We start from the raw sequence: 20,098 nt of genomic DNA, 5'->3' as shown, positions 1-20,098 counted from the left end.
AACACTTTAATATCCAGCTACCTGGCAGGTCTCTCAGCACATTGGACAAGAAATCCTTGTGATACTGACCATATTTTAATCTAGAACAGTGAGGTTGTGCTTCAGAGAAAATGTAAAGCAGAGGAAGCAGCACCAGATGATAATCTATGTCCGTGTCTGGTGATTGTACCTGGAACAAAGCTCCTATGTGTGGGCAGGTGAGGTTTCAGAATGCCCTGTCAGGAGTGTGGTAGGGTTTCGTACAGCACATTCTGTGCAGAATTCTGGTGATTGGAAACAGCAGTTAGCTGGGCTTAATGGGAGTGAGTATTTCCGAAAAGCCTGGCCAGGCTTTGAATAATCTCTTTCCCTGTGTTTCCTTAACATCCATTGATGCGAGAACTGCCTCCAAGCATCATGTGGTTTTCTGGCCGAAGGGCAAAGGCCAGCTCTCCGGGGTGGCCTCCTCCTGGCTTCGGTCTTGTGGGGAGTTAGTCGGGTCAGGTGCGGTCCCCACGTGCACTGATTGCCCCTGGCTGCTGGAAGTGACTTCGTAGCATGCTGAGAGCGGAGAGAACAGACGTAACTGCTGCAAGGCAGGCACCCTCTCTGTTCAATTGACATTAATTTTTTTATTGGAACATCTTTTCTGTCTAGATCAAGGTCCGTAAGGGTGACTGTGCGCCTCTTGCCCATGTCAGGCTGTTCCTGAGACATTTCGCACCTCCTGGCTCCAGCATTTTAGCAGGAAAGGGATTTCCTGCTGCACGCCTCCCTTTAATTTATGGACATGCACTCAGTTTCTTTCTGTCCTCAGAGGTCCTTAGCTGTCCCCAGTACTGACCCACACGTGTCCTTTTTCTGTCATGAGAATTCTCTGAGGTACCCTTCCCAAAGAGACCATGCTTAAAGTCTTTGTATGTATGGAGACCTTATTCCCATTTCCTCACTCTTGGCTTAAAACAAAAAAGCCTTTCCATTTTGCAGCCTTGTTTCCTAAAAGAGCCCGATCTGTTTTCTTTGCTAGGATTTTCTTTGCATAGAGAGTAAGGGGAAGACTGTCACCTAAAACAGCCCATTTTTAAAATGTGGGTTTCCAGGGGTTCCTGGATGGCTTAGTTGTTTAAGCGTCCAACTCTTGATTGATTTCGGCTCAGGTGATGGTCTTGGGCTCGTGGGATCAGGTCCTGTGTCGGACTCCGCGCTCAGCGGGGTGTCTGCTTAGGGTTCTCTCTCCCTCTGCCCCTTCCCCCAGCTTGTGCTCTCTCTCTCTCTCAAATAAAGAAATATTTTTAAAAATTAAAAAAAAAATGTGGGTTTCCAGACTGCCTCCTGCCCTCCCCTCTGGGGTGAGGGAGGTGGCTGTGCGGGGAGAATGGGGCCTGGTGGGCTTGAGCCCCGTGCTCTGCATCAGTTCCTGGGAGGTGTGTGTGTTGACGCTCCCGCCATGCCCGTTCTGAGGACCTAATGGTCCACGGCTACCTCTCAGGCTTACTTGTGGTATTTTGCATTGTCTACCCATGGCAAAGCTTTTTGATTGGCCTAGAAGAAACTCTAGAATAAAACAAGATCTGACTGTGTCTGGAAAGGTGGCATGTTTCTTTCCTTTGGTTGCTTATTTATGCCAGAATGTTTTCTTACTGTTTATAATTATAATTTTACCCAGCCCAGAGTAGGGGTACTTGTTATGATTAGAAGATTTGAATTTGGGGCCTTTGGGCCTCTGAAAGGACCAGAGCTGGTTTCTTGAAATAGCGGGAGTGCTTTGGGTTCACCTCATTCTACACATTGAACTCTCCTTCTGGAAGGTACTTGACATGTCCTCATCAGTTTCTTTAGGAGTCCTTAGTAGAGCGTTCAGTGTGATTGGGACAAACAGACAGAAACTAGAGTCTAGGCAGGAGTGCCAGAGGTGCTCATGGAGGACAGTGACCAGCTCTGCACCTTTCCCCTGGGTCTGGGTCAGCTGAGGAGCCGGGAGGGAGGAGGGGCTGTTGTTCAGGGTTCTGGGAAGCAGCCTTGAGTAGGGGAGGATTTGGGGGGAAGAGAATGTGCTCAGTATTGCAGATCCTTTTCTCTGTAGTTCATTATAAAGAATAACAAGCTGCCTTTTCTCTGCATATAATAATTTCTGAATCATTAGAGTCCAAGTCAGTGTGATTTTAGTATATGTAGCTTGACTTGATCAAATTACAAAGGTCTTAAATTACCTTAGAAATACAGTTACTTTATTCCATCTCTGTCTGCATTAGATACCTCTTACTACTTACTCACATTTTCTAGTCTTTTTGGCTAGAATATCACAGCTTCTTTGTTCTGTAGGCTCATTGTGAGTGGAGAGGAGGTTAGACCCTGTTGTGATGGTGCCTAATAGGTTCTGTCGCATTTTCAGGACAGAAAATACCAACTCCTTCCTCTCGGAACTTGCATACAGCTTCTCGGTGGCATGAGGGTCCATAGTCCCCTGGAGTGGCACTTCCTCCCTCCAGATGCCCCCTGTGCTCACTTCCCTTTTTCCTCCTAGCAACACCACATTACAGGATTAACAGCCTTTGGCGGGGGCTCCTCACCTCCCACGTCCTTCACTGAGGCTTGGCGGTCACTTCTGAGGACCTCTTGACCCTCACTGGGCAGTCGTAAGGATTGTCTTGTTCACAGGGAGAGTGTCATGGTCTGGGTTTGCTTTTCTCAACCCATAGTCTTGGAGTCTACCTTCTTTCTCCTCCAAACACAGAATGTCTGCGTGTAATTGGAGGAGGATTGTCTTCTTTCTCTGGTGGAGGCACCAGTAACAGTTCGATTTTCTGGAGGAATTAATAGAAAGGTATTGTTGGTTATTAGCTAAACCCTGTGATAAAACATAGTAGTAAGTATCTGTGGTTATTAAAATATTCTAAATCTCACAGAATGCATTTATTTATAAACAATTTCACAAAACACAGGCACAGTCTAGCCTGCACCTTCATGTTGCCAGCGAGGTGACTGGTTTCCACGTGGTGTTTATCACAGCCCATGACTGGTGCGACACTTGAACAGTCCCCGAGACGGGCTGTAAAGTAGAATTTGATACATTTTGATTTCTGAGCCACCTCTGGCAAATGCAGTATTTCAGGCTGTGGCTAACAGTTCTGTTAGAAGGTTAATTGGGGGGAATTTAAAGTGATTTTTGAATAGCCCAGAATTTTACTCTGAGTTACCATTTTGAAACTTTAGTAGTTTAATTTTTTTTAATTTTAAATTTAAACGTTAATGTAAACACATGAAGTGATGTGGATGCATGACTTTCCTCTAGCTGTTCTGACTTTTTGGAGGGCTCAGGGTCAGGTGTGCGGCCAAGAGTTATTCAGGTTGCAGCGGGAGCTTTCCTGAAATCATCTGTAAACTGTGAGCCAAGCTTTTTGTAACAGAGTAGAGTAGGGGTTGAGAGAGAAATTTTCTGTATGTGCCTCACAAGATTATTTTGTGGATCAAATTTAGAAAACCGATATGGAAGCATTTTGGAAAGTTCTCTTGTTACCGGAAGATGGTGTCTATAATACTTCCCAACCTTTAGCTCATATTTCTCCTTTGCTGGTTTACTGAATACTTGATACTGGATTAATTCATTTTAGATGGCTGTGACAGACTCATAGCTATAAGCTAATTCTGTGCTCAAAAAGATTTTAAAGGATTGGCTTATTTTGGCTCTGTTCATCTCTAAGAAGGGAGAGGCCCGCAGGAAATGTCGGATGACAACAGTGATAATCCTTGGTTTCCTACCTGGAAAAAAGATGGAAGTTGACATTTTTCCTGTTGGAAATTGCCTCCTTCCCTTTGGTGTCGATTTCCCACCCTTCCTTGTTCCCCAGGTCCCCTTCTTGCCCCTGGTGGCCACCCTGCCACACTGTTCCCAGAGCCGTGTGTCAGCCTCCGGTGGAGGGGAAACACCCCGAGCCCCTTCTTCACTCAGGGGAGAAGGGCTGGTTCCTTCCAGCACAGTGCTGCTTTTAAAGTTGTCTGCCCTCTGCAAGGGCTGAGTGCTAGGTTTCTGCTTTGCAGGGCACTAAAACTGGGGCACATTTTGATTTCTCAGCAAAGAAATATATGAATTCTACGTTATTTTTTTATGTTTCATAGAATTCAATTCGCCACAATCTCTCTCTGAATCGTTATTTCATCAAAGTACCACGTTCCCAGGAAGAACCAGGCAAAGGCTCATTCTGGAGGATAGATCCTGCCTCTGAAAGCAAATTAATAGAGCAGGCTTTTAGGAAAAGACGGCCTAGGGGCGTGCCTTGCTTTAGAACCCCTCTGGGACCGCTCTCCTCTAGGTAAGGAAAAAAGACAAACAAAAAGACCTCACTTGTCAGTGCATTTACCTTCCATGTATTGGTCAATTTTCCTTTTGCAAGTGAAGGAATTGCCAAATGCATTATGATTAAATGTTTGGGGTGGGGATTTGAAAAGAAGTGTTGGATGCTACCCAGGGACTTTTTCTTAATAGTGGTCTGAAACAGTTCAGATTGTTGATGAAGTTTTCTTTAAGCTGTGTTCCCATGTTGCCGTTGTGGCTTCATCGGACTCCTTACATATTGTGTTTGATGAGCAGTGTGTGTTCCTTTCCTTTGGCATGTGAACAGCTCTTTAAAGCCGCATTCAAGGTTGACTTATACAACGTTAATTGCCTGATTTTCAAATTATACATTTTTAGCTTATAGATACTCTGTTTTTAACAAACAAAATGACCATGACGTAAATCTTAAGCCCCTGTCTCCTTGCGCACTGCTGGCTCCTGATGCCGGTGGACAGGAGCTGCTTCGAGAGGGCAGCCAGTCCACCTCCGCGGCGGTGCAGCCTGTGCTGGGCATGGAGCTGTGGTCGCCCAGCATGCCACACTGGCTGTCACAACTGAGTGAGTCTCGCTGGGGATCTGTCTCAGGTCACGGACATTCACACAGAAAGTAGGACTTACAGAGCTGTAGTCGGTTGGCAGAAGACAGATGACACCCCTTTTTTCGGAATGCACTTTATTGAAACAAGGCAGCTTTATGAGTGCTTTACCTGTAAAAATCCACTGTCTTCTTTTTGGTAATCCAGAAGTGCCCCAGCCTCTCCCAATCACGCTGGAGTGCTCTCTGCTCACTCCAGTGGTGCCCAGACTCCCGAGAGCCTGTCGAGGGAAGGTTCACCAGCCCCCCTGGAGCCTGAGCCCAGCGCCTCACAGCCCAAACTGGCCGTCATCCAGGAGGCACGGTTTGCCCAGAGTGCACCAGGTGAGATGTGCAGAGACAGGGCAGGCGTGGTGGGCAAGGGGGTGCGTCAGAAAGGTAGGGGCGCCAGGCTCCTCAGAAGGAATGCAGCAGAGGCCTTGGCTCCTTTGTACCTGGTACTTTCTGCATAGTACCTGCATGCTTACTGTAAGCTCTGAAAAGCTAATAGCACTGTGAGTATTTAAAAAATCAATGAACATTGTTTTATGTAAATAGCTTGTGTAGATGCCTGAAATAATTTAGAATTAATCTGTTTCTTAGTTGCTTTGTCATTCAAAAATTATGAAAAAAATCCCCCACCCAAAGAAATAACACAAATTAGACAAACTAGATACTGATTCACAGCAGAAACTGTTCACTTAATGAATAGGTGAGCATTTCATTATGAAGTCGCAATGCAGCATAAAAATGTGTGCTCTGGAGAATTTAAAAACAAAAACCAAGAAATAACATAGCATGGAAATGTGTCTGAACTAATTCTGTTAATGGTTCCTGTTTGGCTTGCAAGATGTGCATTTTGATAGTGGGATTCCTGACCATGCTGACAACATGTCACCCACGTGTAACTCCTGTCACCCGGGTGTCTTTTTCTTTATTCTGTGCCCAAACCAGAAGGAGCAGGGGTTGGTTGGCAGAGTTTGTAACTGTGCCTGGACTTTGCGGTTCCCTTGCACCCACCATAAGATAAAGACTTTGATCCTGGGGGAGCATGGCCCCCTTGTTTGGGCCTCAGTAGGTAGCTTCTTCCCATATACTGTGTCGACATTTTCTTTTTCGCGAGGAAAGAACTGTGGAAAGAGGTGTTGTAACAGATCTGAATAGAGCAAGAATTGCATTTTTTGCAGTTAGATACATGAATTAGGTATCTCCATTAAAATACTCCATTTCTCCCATCGTGTGTGACTTCACTGTTACAAGGTGAAAGGGGGCACGTCCTCTCATTAGTCTTTGTGTTGTGAGTGGGTGGTTGTACTTGGTCAGCTCTGGGACACGGTTGGAGGAACATGGGCGACTGCACCTCACCGCTGCTCCCTTGTCCGCCACAGGCTCGCCTCTGTCTAGTCAGCCCGTTTTAATTGCCGTGCAGCGGCAGCTGCCGCCAACGATCAAGCCTGTCACCTACACAGTCGCTGCTCCCGTGACCACTTCGACCTCCCAGCAGCCTGTTGTGCAGACGGTGCACGTCGTCCACCAGATCCCTGCAGTGTCCGTCACCAGCGTGGCCGGCCTGGCCCCAGCGAGCACGTACACTGTCGCCGGCCAGGCCGTGGTCACTCAGGCGGCCATGCTGGCCCCTCCTAAGGCAGAGCCGCAAGAGAATGGAGATCACAAAGAAGTAAAAGGTGAGCAACAGAAGTAGTTGCTGCGGGTGGTTTCTCAGGCTCTCAGATGCCCAGCAGCCTTGTTCGCCTGACACCTTTTCTAATCATGTCATGTCTTAGGTTTGCTGGCCACCCGGTGAGATTTCTGTAAACTTTCCAGTAATATCAGTTGGTATCATTTCTTTGCCTTTTTAAATTTCAGTGAAAGTGGAACCTATTCCTGCGATTAGCCATGCCACACTGGGCGCTGCTAGCCGGATCATTCAAACGCCACAGACCACCCCAGTCCAGACGGTTACCATAGTGCAGCAGGCACCTCTAGGTCAGCACCAGCTACCAATAAAAACTGTAACGCAAAACGGGACTCACGTGGTGCCAATCCCTGCCGCCGTCCATGGCCAGGTGAACAATGGTAAGCAGTGTCCTCCGCGGGTAATAGGGTACAAATATCAAGAGCGAAGATCCTTTGCTCTCCTTTTATGAATGACAGTGTTCCATGTTTTGGTTCTGACTGTTAAAATTTTAATTTTTTGTTTGAGGAGATGTTTGCATTTCTAGACTACAGGAAACCTTTTTTTTTTTTTTAAGATTTTATTTGTCAGAGAGCGCAAGCAGGGGGAGCAGCAGAAGGAGCAGCAGACTCCCCGCTGAACAGGGAGCCTGATGGGGGACTCGATCCCAGGACGCTGGGATCATGACCTGAACCAAAGGCAGATTCTTTACCAACTAAACCACCAAGGCATCCCTAAACTTACAGGAAACCTGATAGTGCTGTAGGGTACCTGGCGAGTGGTTGTGGGTGTTAGCTCTCATGGGATCCCACTGGAGGGGCCGTTTGGGCAGATTAGTGTTTCTGTAATACCTGGAGAGAAATACTCCTGCCTTGTCATGTGTAGATACCTGGGTGTGGTCTAGAGGTAACAGGAGGTTTGGGTGCTGGTACCCACCTGCTGAAATGCCCCGGGAGGGGTGCCTCAGCAGGTCTGTCCAGTGGCAGTGCCCTCCCCTGGGCGTGTGTGTGGTGTGCCCGTGTGTCTGGCAGAAGCCAGGAGTCCTGTGCACGTAGCTCTCTGTGAATGTTCTGACCTAAACTAGTAGAGAAGACAGGACAGACCGGGGAGCTTGGATTTTAAATAAGGGCACAGAGGACTTCCTTTCGCCGAGGCTTGTGGAGCAAGGTGAAGGGTGGGAGTCCAGTGTCCTCGCTGCTGCTGTTTCAGCAGTGGCTCCTTGCCCAGGCGTGTGGAGCGCCTGCTGTCCATCAGGACTCAGCAGTGGCCTGCAGGACCTCAAGCCGTAGAGTCAGGCTGCTGGCCAGAAGCGGCTCTCTGTGTCCACAGACAGTTCCTTTGAAAGAGAATAGGGAACAGAAGTCTTGTGTTGACCTCCCGCTCCTTACTGAGCTGTTACGGAACGGAGGAGACCTGCATTTACCTCATGGGATTCAGATTCCCACTCTGCCTCACCCCAAATGCAGTGGAAGAATAAGATCTGGAACCTTTTCTGGGGAAGACTAACCACCTGAGAGTTCTTTGTTTTTAAATAATAGTTGACATATGCCAGCCTGTGGACAGATGGAGAAATTTACAATGTTACCCATTTAAAATGCTTTCTTCTTGGGCTCTGTGTCTCCTAAGTATTAAGAGTTGTTTGGGCCTTGCTCTTTTCTCTTTGAATAAGTTTGTCACTGTGGCTGGTCTTGATGCAACAAACTTGGTGGGTCCTGGAGCTGGAAGCAGGTGGCATTGGGAGGTGGATGGTCGGTCCTCTTCTGGTGGGAGTCCTGCTCAGTGTGTAGCCATGGTGCAGGCCGGTGACTCCCTCTCAGAGGCCCTGCCTGAACAGGTGTGGCCCGGGGGCCCAAGAATGTGCATTTCTAACACATTCCAGCTTGTCTGAGAACCACTGGTGCAAGTCAGTGGCCTTTTATGTCCAACTGTCTGCTGGAAGGAGTTGGAAAAACTGTGTATCCCTTTCACATGTGTAAGATGGTATCTAAAATTTTTCTTTACAAATTTAATAAGCAAAGGATTAAGTTGTCCACTATTGAAAATACTGATATTTTGGGCGCCTGGGTGGCTCAGTCGTTAAGCGTCGCCTTCGGCTCAGGTCATGATCCCAGGTCCTGGGATCGAGCCCTGCATGGGGCTCCCTGCTCCGCGGGAAGCCTGCTTCTGCCTCTCCCACTCCCCCTGCTTGTGTTCCTGCTCTCGCTGTCTCTCTCTCTCTGTCAAATAAATAAATAAAATCTTTAAAAAAAAAAAAAAAGAAAGAAAGAAAATACTGATATTTTAAAAGTTTTACACCGTTCTCTTAAATGTGCTGCTGGCTCTGAATACTGCCCTGATTTGATAACCACTCTCAGAACGTATCAACACCCAGACAGGCCCTCCTGCCCTTGTCACTGAGTCCCATGCCCTCACGGATCTTGTACGAATGCCAAATATTTTATGCTTGAATGTGGTTTATTGAGGACATTTTTTACTCTGCAACAAGAGAATGCAGAAATGTTAAAGATTTAATTGTGACTATAAGGGTTGATTTATCAATTGTTATTACTACGGTCGATCAAAACCAAAAACACAGGGGTGCCTGGGTGGCGCAGTTGGTTGTTTCCAACTCTTGGTTTCAGCTCAGGTCATGATCTCAGGGTCATGAGCCCGCATTGGGCTCTGTGCTCAGTGTGGAGTCTACTTGAGATTCTCTCTCTGCCCCCTCTCTGCCCCTCCTGCTCATGAGTGCTCTTTCTCTAAAATAAATAAATAAATCTCAAAAAAAAAAAAAAACCCACCAAAAATATAATTCTTATAAATTAAAATTGTATTAAAGATGAATTTCTTAATCTCGGGCTTTAAAGAAAGCCACACAGTTATCATTGACAATCACCGCAGGGTCAGCCCCGAGACCTTGTTCCCTCTCAGAAGAAGGAAGGGTGGAAAAAATATTGTAACTCCTTCCAGTTTTAGTCATCTTTTAGCAAAAACCATTTTAAATTATCTGTTTATTGGTTCTTTAATTTGGTTGCAGTCTTTCATTTAGAAATCACTGGCTTGGAAAGGGTTTTTTATCCGGTCAGCAGTGATCCCACGTCACAGCACCTGTGTCTTCAGTATCCCTTTGTTTCACGTGCCATCCCGACGCGCTCCTCCCCAGCTGCAGCGCCCAGCCCAGTGGGTGAAGGAGGTGCTGTTGAGAAAGGGGAAGGAGGTGGCAGATGAGCTTTAAGACCCCATGGGCAGGAGGGTGGCCTGGAGGTAGCTCTCCTTACACAGTGTCAGGTGTCGTTTGGGTGCGGCACAGCCTGTGACTTCCTTTACCTGTGAAAGTCACTCTGGAGAAAGGAAAGCAGTACCTGTTATTAATCAGTTGTGAAAGTCAGCAGCTTTGATATTTTTCTTTTAAGCTTGTTATTATGGAAAATGTCAAACATTCCGGAAATCACCTCACTGCCGATCTTGTTCCATTCTCCCCCATCTGTTCCCCACCCAGATCCAGACGTAGTGTCAGTTCATCTATTAATATTTCAGCATCTCTAAAAGAACTTCCTTGTACTGTGTAAGCACCATGCCATTATTGTCATTTTTTAAAATTAGCAGTAATTCTTTTATACCTAGTATCTCTTTAGGATTCAAATCATCTATTTCTTTTTTTAAAAAAAATAGTAGTAAAATATGCATAACACAATCGACCATTTTAAAGTGTACAAGTCAGTGGCATTAAGTACATTCACAGTGTTGAAACCAGCCCCTCTCATGAGTTCAGAAGAAACTGTATGCCCGGTAAGCAGCTACTTCCTGGTTCCCTCTTACTGAGCCCCTGGTGGCAGCTAATCTGCCTCTGTGGACATTCACCTACACTGGACATTTCCTGTAAATAAAATATGGGGCCATTTATATCTGGTCTCTCTCAGTGAGCATCACGTTTTGAGGTCATTGATGTTGTAGCCTAGGTCAGCTCTTCTTTATGGCTCAGTAGGTTTCCATTTTTGTTGATTCATTCATCAGCTGATGGACATTTGGGTTGTTTCCACCTTCTGGCTGTTGTTAATAGTCCTGCTGTGAACATTCGTGTATATGCATTGAGTCCTTGTTTTCATTTTGGGGGATTGTAACCTAGGAGTAGAACTGCTCATTAATATGGCAAGTCTGTGTTTAATTTATTGAGGAACTGCCAAACTGCCACAGCGGTTACAACATTTTGCATTCCCACCAATGATGTGTGAGGTTCTGATTTATCCACATGCTGACCATCACTTAGTATTTTGTTAGTTTTTTTTTTTCCCCCTCAAGGCCATCTTATTGGGTGTAAAGTGCTATCAGTGTGGTGGTGGTGGTGGTTTTCATTGTTTTTTAAGAGCGGGGAAAGTGGAGGGAGGGGCAGAGGCAGAGGGAGAATCTCCAGGAGATTGCCCCGCTGAGCGTGGAGCCCAGGGTAGGGCTTGATCCCACGACCCTGAGATCGTGACCTGAGCCGAAATCAAGAGTCAGAGGCTCAACCGGACTGAGCCACGTAGGCACCCCAGGTATCAGTGGTTTTGATTTGCATCTCCCTCATGACTAGTGGTGTTGAGCATCTTTTCATGTGCTTGGTTATTTGTATGTTTTCTTCAAACAGATGCCTATTTTTTGTTGAGTTATACGAGTTCTTTATATATTCTGGATACTAGGTCCTAATCAGGTATGTGATTTGCAAACATTTTCTCCCGTTCGGTGGTTTTGTCACTTCACTTTCCTGATAGTGTCTCTGATGCACCAGTTTCAATTGTGGAGTCTTATCTCTTTTCCCTTTTGTGTCTTGTGCTTTGGGGTGTCCTAGCTAAGAAGCCATAGCCACATCCGAGGTCATGACTACCTACCTCTATGTTTTCTTCTACTAAGAGCTATATAGTTCTAGCTCTTATGCTTAGGTCTTTGATCCATTTTGAGCTAATTTTTGTATATAATGTGAGGTAAGGGCCTGACTTCATTCTTTGGCATGTGGATGCCTAGTTGTCCCAGCACCATTTGAAGAGACCGTGCTTTCCCCACTGAATGGTTTTGTCACCCTTATTGAAAATCACTTGACTGGAGAGCCTGGGTGGCTTAGTTGGTTAAGCATCTGCCTTTGGCTTGGGTTGTGATCCCGGGGTCCTGGGATTGGGCCCTGTGTTGGGCTCCCGGCTCAGCGGGGAGCCTGCTTCACCTGCTCCCTCTGCCTGCCACTCTCCCTGCTTGTGCTCTCTTGTCTAATAAATAAATGAAATCTAAAAATAATTAAAAATAAAAAAATTTGTTTTTAAAAAAATAGAAAAATCACTTGACCTCAGATATATGGGTTTGTTTCTCTCCGTTACATTTTCATTGATCTTCGTGTCTGCCCTTATGCCAAAGCTAGTTTTGATTATTACAGTTTTGTAGGAAGTTTTGAAATTGGGAAGTATGAGTCCTCCAACTTTGGGGTTTTTTTTTTTTTTTTCAAGATTGTTTTGACTATTCTGGATACCTAACAATTCCATGCAAATTTTAGGATCAGCTTTTCCATTTCTGCAAAAAACACACTGGGGATTTTGATACGGACTGCACTGAGCCTATAGATTGCTCCAGGTAGTAGTGCGGGGTGAATATCACGTCTTTCAGTCTGTGAGCATGGACGTCTCCATTTGTTTAGGTCTTTAATTTCTTTCAGCAATGTTCTGTAGTTTTCAGTGTAAAAGTCTTGCTTAAATTTCTTCCTAGTTTATTCCTTTGGAATTGTTTTCTTAATTTCCTTTTGAAGTTGTTCATTGCTAGATAGAAATACAACCAGTGTTTGCCTGCTGATATTGTACCCTGCAGCTTTGCTGAATTCATTTATTAGTTGTAATAGTTTTTGGTTTAGGGGGTTTTCTTTTCTTGTGTGGATTTGCTAGGATTTTATACGTACAAAGATTATGTCCTCTCCAGTAGAGATAGTTTTATTTCTTTTCCATATGGATGTCCTTTACTTCCTTTTGCTGCCTTATTGCTAGGGCTAGAACTCCAGCGAGGTGCTGAATCTCAGTGGCAAAAGCAAGCATCCTTGTCCTGCTCCTGACCTTAAGGGGAGAGCATTGTCCTTCACCATCGAGGCCGATGTTAGCTGTGGGTTGTCATCTGCAGACTTTATTATGTTGTTATCCTTCTTTCTGGTTTGCTGAGTAGCTTTATCATGAAAGGGTGTTGAGTTCTGTCACATGCTTGCTTTTTTTTTTTTTTTTAGAGAGAGCGTGCACACAAGACAAGGGTGGGGGTGGGGGAGGGGGCAGAGGGAGAAAGAGAATCTCAAGCAGACTCCCCACTGAGCAGGGAGCCCTACACGGGGCTCAATCCCACGACCCTGAACTTACGACCTGTGCGGAAAGTTGGACCTTGACCAGCTGAGCCCCCCCCCAGGCGCCCCTGGCACGTGCTTTTCTGTGTTAAGATGATCACGGGTTTTTTCTTTTATTGATGCAGTGTGTTGCATTGGTTCGGTTTTTTTGTAGTTTAATCACCCTTGCATCCCTGGGGTAAATCCCACTTGGTCATGGTGTATAACCCTTTTAATATGCTGTTGAACTTGGTTTGCTCACATCTTGTTGAGGCTATTTGTGTCAGTATGTGTCAGGGAAGTTGTTTGTAGTTTACTTGGGGATTTTGTCTGCTTTGGTATCAGAGCATGAATATAGAAGTCAGGCCTGGGCCAGTGCGTGATGGATCCTCTTCCTGGCAGCTTCTGGGGCTGCTTGACCTGCTTCCCAGAAAACGTGCTTCTGACCATTCCTCAGCCTCTCTTCCCCCATTGGTCTGTGTTCTGGCCAAAGGTACTCACTCAGTCTCTGCTGCGACTGCTACCCTAGGCCTCTGTCAGGGGGGCAGGGGCGTCAAGAGGAAAGGTCGCCTTACTCCGCTGTGTCCTCTGGTGACCATAAAGGAGAAGTCCCGGACTAACGCTTCACTTGTCGTCCTGAAGAGTCTCCCTCGTGCTCGCGGCCGTCACCCCTTCTTGCAGAAAACAGCCTCCAGTCCTCCAGCTTGTTCTGCTTTGAGGTCCAGCTGCGAGGGGTCTGGCCCTGCCAGGTTTTAAGGAGGTGGAAGGGTTTCACGGGGGTGCAAGTGCCCGTGTCCTCATGCCTGCGTGCTGTGCTCTGTTGCAGGGTTGTATCTGGAACGAGCAGAGTACCTGCTTGACCAGCGTGGCCTTTTGCCCTGTGTTTCCCCACGGCTGGTCTGCAGGAGGGGCTGCCCCCAACTCCTCTGAGGGGCATGGGAGGAGGGCTCAAGCAGGGAGGGTGGAGGCGCCTGCCCTGAGGGGGCGGTGTTTCTCCCTCAGCCCTGCTGCTGTGAGCCTTGGACAGGGCGGTTGGGCCGCCGTGTCTGAGGCTGGTGCTCTGCAGGACTTCCAGAGATGACCTCATGCACTTGACCCTCCGTACTCGCCTGCTCACATTTGTCTGTCATCCCCAGTCTGTACTCATGGGGCACGCGTGTTGAGGGTGGCACAGTCCTTGAATCCGGCATGCTGACTCCCCCTGAGGTCGAACGTGACAGTACCCCTCCTCCTGGGCGCGGCTCTCACCATAAACACCTGTCTTTTCACAGCCTATTAGTGCCCTGTTTTTTCACGTTTTGTTTTTTTGCTGATTTTCCTGTTTAAAATGAACCCGAAGCACAGTCTTGAGAAGGTCTGGTGTTCAGGCACCGCAGGCTGTGATGTGCCTTATGGAGAAAATGTGTCAGAAGAGCTGCTTTCAAGCATGCGCTCAGTGTCCATGAATCACCACTGTAGGTTAAGTAAGTTGTCTTTAACCAGAAACACATGTAAAACAAGGTGCGTGTTAGTCGGTTGACATACGGCAGCAAGTGCCCGGTGTACTGTGTGGCTTGTGTTGGGCACCGCTTCCACTGGGGGGCGGGGGGGGGGGGGGCCGTGTCCCACTGGAAGAACTTGGGCTGCATGTCAGCGCTGCCCCAACAGCCGCATCGGCCCTGTTCCCGAGACAGGGCACTTAGTCTTGAATGAAGGAACACACAGTGCACAGGAATCAGAGGCCCCCATTAGCCAGGGTCTCGCTGGCCCCGTTGTTCCCAGAGGGCATGGCCATGTGCAAGAGCCCCACCCTGGTCTCCTGTCTAGGTCAGGAGGTATGTTCTCCACAGGGCCAGGGTCTGACAGCTCTCCAGGTGGCCGGCCTCCAAAGCCCCGTTGGGGCCCATCTGCCCCAGAGGATGCTCTCTCTGCAGCCCATGTGTCACACACAAGGGGCCTTAGCACAAAGCCAGCTGACAAGCCTGGCAGATGAAGCATATGAGGTCACCCAGGTGGCCGAGATCTGGAAGACCTTGGCTGTCTGTAGCTCGTCCGGAAAAAATCAGGTAGGACAGGTGTTGTCTTATGAGTGGGCCACACGGCAGTGATGCCTGAGGCCCCTGTGTGAGGAGGCGGCATGGAGATTGTCCAAAGGACGGTTCCTGAGTCAAGTACAAGAAAGGTAGCGCTAGCCTGCAGAATTGTTCTCCGTGCCCCTGGCTCACCCCGGCGGCCCCTTGCCAGCCCCCTGGTCAGGCAGAGTCTGTGTATCCCCTCCATCCTCTCTGCGTCCCAGCTTCTTGCACCCCTGCACCTCCTTGGACGCATCCGTCGCCAGGCACCTGGGGTTGGGGCTGGTCTCCTTGGCCTTGCATTTGAGTTCCTGATTTGCCTTTCTGTAGCCCAAGTCCGTCCTTCCTTCCAAGTTACCAGGGCAACCTTGCGCTCATCTGATACTTCCACTCCACGATACATTCCCCCGTCTGTCTTCTTCCCTCTTCATCTCTGCTTCCCCGGGCTGTTTCTGGGGTTTGGTCTGAGGCGGGGCCTGAAGGTAGCATCAGGACTACGTACCTCACGTTGGGACACTGACAAGGCTGGCAGTTCTGCCGCTTCCCAACCGAGGTCCAGGCCTTCCTTTTCAACCCAGCCTTAACACTTTAAGGAAGCGGCACTTTCTTTTTTCATCTCCTGGCGTTGACCTGCCTGTGCACAGCGTGGGGCGGGTGAGGGCCAGAGAAGTCCCATGCTGGCCCGTGATGAAGAGCTGAGAGGAAGTGCTTGGCAGTGGAGGTGGGGACCAAGGAGAAGCCGGGAAGCCAGCCCAGGGGCTTGTGGGAACATGTTTGCTTGTAAACTCCCTAGATTCACAGGGCTCCGAAGGGTATTCCCTGGCACAGACACGGGGCTGTCCCTGTTGCAGCTGTTAGCCTGAGCCACGTGCCCGCTCCCCTCCTCGTGTGTGAAGTGATCAGGAGCGCCCAGTGTGGCGGGGGGCACGAGGGGCCTCGGCCTCCCCCCCCCCAGTTCTCTGAAAGGTATTTCAGAGAAAGGTACTATTTCAAGTAATCAGGATGCTGGCTGTCACTGAGAATACCCATTGCTAACTTGCTCTAGCGTTTCTGCTCCCCAGGTGTCCAGTGCAGACACCTGTGCCCCTGGCCACTGCGGGCCATACCAGTCCCACACAGTAGCCAACCCTTCGGGCAGAGAGCCTGGACCAGTGGGTGCCTGGGGTCCCCTGGGAGCCTGATAGGGGACAAGGATGCACCCGAGAAGATGGGGTCTGACTCACTGTCTCTTTGCAGCAGTGGCGAGTCCTCTGCACATGTTGGCAACACATGCCTCGGCGTCGGCCTCCCTGCCCACAAAGCGCCAGAATGGCGACCAAACGGAGCAGCCAGAGCTGAAGCGGGTCAAGACGGAAGACGGCGAGAGCATCGTCATCGCCCTGAGTGTGGACACGCCGCCGGCAGCCGGCAGGGAGAAAGGTGTCCAAAACTAGCGACTGGGACAGCTTTTCTTACTTTAGTATCAACTCTGTGGTGCCAAAAGGAGACACTGCCACTCACCGACGCTCGGAGCGCGTTGTCTCGGTGGGTAGAGGGCCCTGCGGTTGGACTTCACCTCAGCACTGAAAACACAAAACCCAGGTGGCCTTAAAACTCCTAAAAGACAGAAGTCACACCTGAACAAAACCACATGCAACAAAACCTGGTTCCGGCAGTGTCTCCCCACCCCGCGCTCAGCTTGTCACTCCAGAGCTGAGCTGCTGGGACAGGGCGGGGACTGTCCCCGCCGCCCTCCCAGGACCCTTGGGGCTGGCACTGGTAGATGAGACAGTATTTTGTTGTTCACATGTGGAATTAGAATATTTTGAGGTGTACTTTCTTTACAAAATAACGGGGTCTTTGACATTTCCGATCGCTCCATTTCTACTCTGGAAATTTTGGAATCACACAGGACCTTTCGTGTTGATTTCATTTGGGGAAAAGAAACAATGTAGTTTTGTTTTTGTTGTTTGTTTTCAGCCTATGGAATGATTTCCTTTTGTCTGTCCTGTTAACGTTCAGATGGAGCTACTTGATGACATCTGCAGGTTTTCCGTGTTAGAGCAGGTGCCGGATGCATCTAGGACGGACGGACAGACTGGACAGATGGATGCCCATGCTGGGCCGCATGTTAACCATGACTGAAAGAACTGCTGGACTCGTGGAGCTGCACTTAACTGGGTCTCTTTCCTGCTACTTTTTGTTGTTTGTTCCTTTGTGTTGACTTTGTCCCTTGCATAATTTTCCACTCTAAGTAAAACAAGCCTCCTAAGTGTTGTGTGTGTTTAAAACAACAGAACTGTTCCTACTTCATTTGGAAAAAAGATTCGGTCTTATACCACACACCCTTTTCAGACAAGTGTCACAGGTCTCTCCGTGGCATGTTCGCTAGTCACTGTCACCGGTTCTAGGCACAGAGCCGTCGTCCAACCAGCTGTCCACCTGATGACGCTGCGGTTTGCCTGGCTCGTGGGGAGCAGTTGCTGGGGTGGCTCAGAAGCTCCGTGTTAACACAAGGGTCTTGGAAACATCCAGGTCCTTCTCTGGTTTATAACAGGAAATCCCCCTCAGCCTCTCAGAACTGAAGCAGTCCTGAAGCTGACTTCTCTCCTACAAAAAACAAAAGTGAGACGAAAGGAAACAAAGGTGAGACCGTGAGCAGTAGGGGCCCCACCCGGCCTCAGTCACACTGCCCCAGAAGAAAACCGCTGGCCTTTTCCGGAGTGTTCCAGGGGTGAGGGCTTTGGCCTTGTTGTGAACTTTTAAATGTCATCATCATCATCATGTTATTTATTTAAATGTAGTTATTTTGGTATTTAATTTTTTTTAAAGAGAGGAAAAAAACCCTGTATTTTCCTGGTGGAATGAAACGGCTCAGAATGGTATATTTAGGCAATTTTAAAACATTTATTATTTACCTGCAGACCAAATATGATAAATCTGTTCTAAGTATTGTGTGTCAACCCACAGTATGGAGCTGTCACAATGTTATCGCAGATAATGCATATTAAAAATTATGAAATTACTGCACACTAGCTGGATTTATAACTCAGCCATTTAAAAAATAAAAACAAAACCATCATGTGAACGATACCACGCGTGTGACAGTAGCAGAATCTAAGCTGCAAGCTGAAGCATGGATGGATTGGAGCACCTCAGGGCGGCAGTCTGCATCTTCCAGGCACTTTACAGATACCTTGGAATGTATATTTTTGTCTTTTTACTCAGAAGGTTTGCAATTTGCAAGATAACTCGGATTGCATTGTGTCTTATGTAGGGTCAGGTCGCTCCAGTGGTCCAGACCTGCCATTCATGGCTACTGTAGGCCCTGCCTGAGCTCTGGACAGTGGTCAAGACTGCCCCAGCGGGAACACTGGATTGGGCATATGCATCGTATGTCTTCCTGGAGATGTGTCTACACAGCTGTGTACCTGTCACCATCCAGAAAGATGGGTAGATTCTCCCTAAGCCCAGTCCACCGATTGGTTATTTCTGAGCCTAAAACACAGATACTTTGTGGGTCTGGAGGGATTTCTGCTGGGATTGTAGATTTAAAAAAAAAAAAAAAAAATCCAGTTCTCAAATTTTAAAAAAGAGAGGAGGCTAGTTTTTTGGTGGAAGGTAGCTGGTGTGTGCCTTTGTCAGAGGGCTTGAGGCCTTTTCTTTCTTGTTGCCTCGTTCAGTTGGCTAATTGACTGGCACGTGGTATTTTAAGAATATCAAGGAAAGGGTAGGAAGAAAACCATGGATTAACAAACAGCCGTATCCCAGAGGCTCTTAAAAATGTTCAGTTTAGCTCTGAATTTCCAAGAGCCCTCAAAACACCCAGGGTCACTGAGCCTGTGTCCCTTCTACCCTGCTTGATGCCTGGTGCCCATCAACAGACACGTAGCACTGAACTCTCTGCTGTTCACCGGCAGTTCCTAAATGTCTTATATCAAGAGGTTTCTGCTTTGATCTTTGCCAAACTTTCAAGCCCCCCCAAGGGACTAGAAACTTCAACATCTTTGCCCTGAACCATACAAAAACACAAGAGAAACTCACATGTGAGACACATGACAGGCATGTCCTGAGGAGTCTGGGCATGACTGTGGATCCATCTTACTCTGGCATCGTTAGTCTCCACGCGAACAGTTGAGCTCCTTAAAGACACCATCCCCTTCGCCGTCCTCCCTAGAACAGCAGCATAGACCCTGAGTCATGGTCAGAAGGGGCGGGGCAGGGCCAGGACTTGGGATCTCTGTGCTGTGTGACACAAGGAGGTAAGTGACAATCTTCAAGTCCTAACCTCCACAACCCTAGAAAGTACAGTGGTGATTTGTGTGCAAAGATTTGAAATTTTAAAATTACCAAGTTCCTGAAATTAAATAAAATATTTTTACTAATTTTAATTGAATACAGAGTATCATTGTCATTTTGATAAACTGAGGCAAGCATTTTTTTTTTTTTAACTTGTGCTCTGAGCATGCCAAAGGTCTAGAGCACTGGAACAGATGTACGAAGGAACTGTCTGTGCTGACCATGGTGTCAGCTCTGCCACTAGGAAGGGAGGAGAAGTGTTTGCACAAGGTAGAGGCACGGGGGGGTCACAGGCAGTGGTAATGGAGTCTTGCTGATTTTTATCTGTGACAGTGCCATTTTAAAACCTATTTGAGGTTGTGGTTGTTGCTGTCATTTCTTCTATAGACCTTGCCTTCAACCTAAGAATCAAGATCACTGCAAACAACTGAGATTTATCCTCCTATGGGATGAGTCTCACCTAAAGAGGCACGTGGCTGTGCAAGCTCCACATTCTAACACGATGACCATCCAGCTGCCAGAAAGTCCGTGATGTGGGCTCTGGTGCCCTGGAGCTTGCTGACCCTGGGCAGCAGGGGAAGGAGGAGTACCAAGAAGGATGGCACAAGGCCCTGTGGCAGCTGAGTGAAGCGGCACTTCAGGGCTTGAGGACAGAGCTCATAGCGGGCTTCCTTCCTATGCTGAGAGACGATTTCTCCTTGCAGAAGGAAGCAATCATAATGGGCTTTTTTAGATCTGCTGTCCACGCTGTGCTAATAGATGCTTTAAAATGCGTACAGCCTTAGCCCCCCTTCTCTCAGGCAGTGTTACTCTGGTAATTCATTAGGTTCACCTTGAAGTTAAAACTATGTCAAAACAGGGGTGACAGCTATCCTAGAGGATAAGCTACCTTTGTCCAGGAAAAAGATGAAGA

The 20,098-nt window shown here is 47.8% G+C and overlaps 1 protein-coding gene across 1 annotated transcript in view; it reads left to right on the top strand.

The window, feature by feature from the left end:
* The window catches only part of FOXK2 (forkhead box K2), a 67,449-nt gene extending 48,315 nt beyond the window's left edge, over positions 1-19,134 (top strand). Inside the window, exons 5-9 of the mRNA XM_035025706.1 lie at positions 4,096-4,289; positions 5,056-5,231; positions 6,275-6,571; positions 6,753-6,962; positions 16,144-19,134. Of these exons, the coding sequence (XP_034881597.1) occupies positions 4,096-4,289; positions 5,056-5,231; positions 6,275-6,571; positions 6,753-6,962; positions 16,144-16,340 (1,074 nt within the window). The 3' untranslated portion in view covers positions 16,341-19,134. The remainder of the gene's footprint in view (positions 1-4,095; positions 4,290-5,055; positions 5,232-6,274; positions 6,572-6,752; positions 6,963-16,143) is intronic.
* Positions 19,135-20,098: the final 964 nt, after the last annotated feature.

This window comes from Mirounga leonina, unplaced genomic scaffold (genome assembly GCF_011800145.1).
Source record: "Mirounga leonina isolate KUSES-001 unplaced genomic scaffold, KU_Mleo_1.0 Mir_197, whole genome shotgun sequence".
Taxonomy (NCBI): domain Eukaryota; kingdom Metazoa; phylum Chordata; class Mammalia; order Carnivora; family Phocidae; genus Mirounga; species Mirounga leonina.
This window is presented reverse-complemented; position numbering and strand designations above follow the sequence as displayed.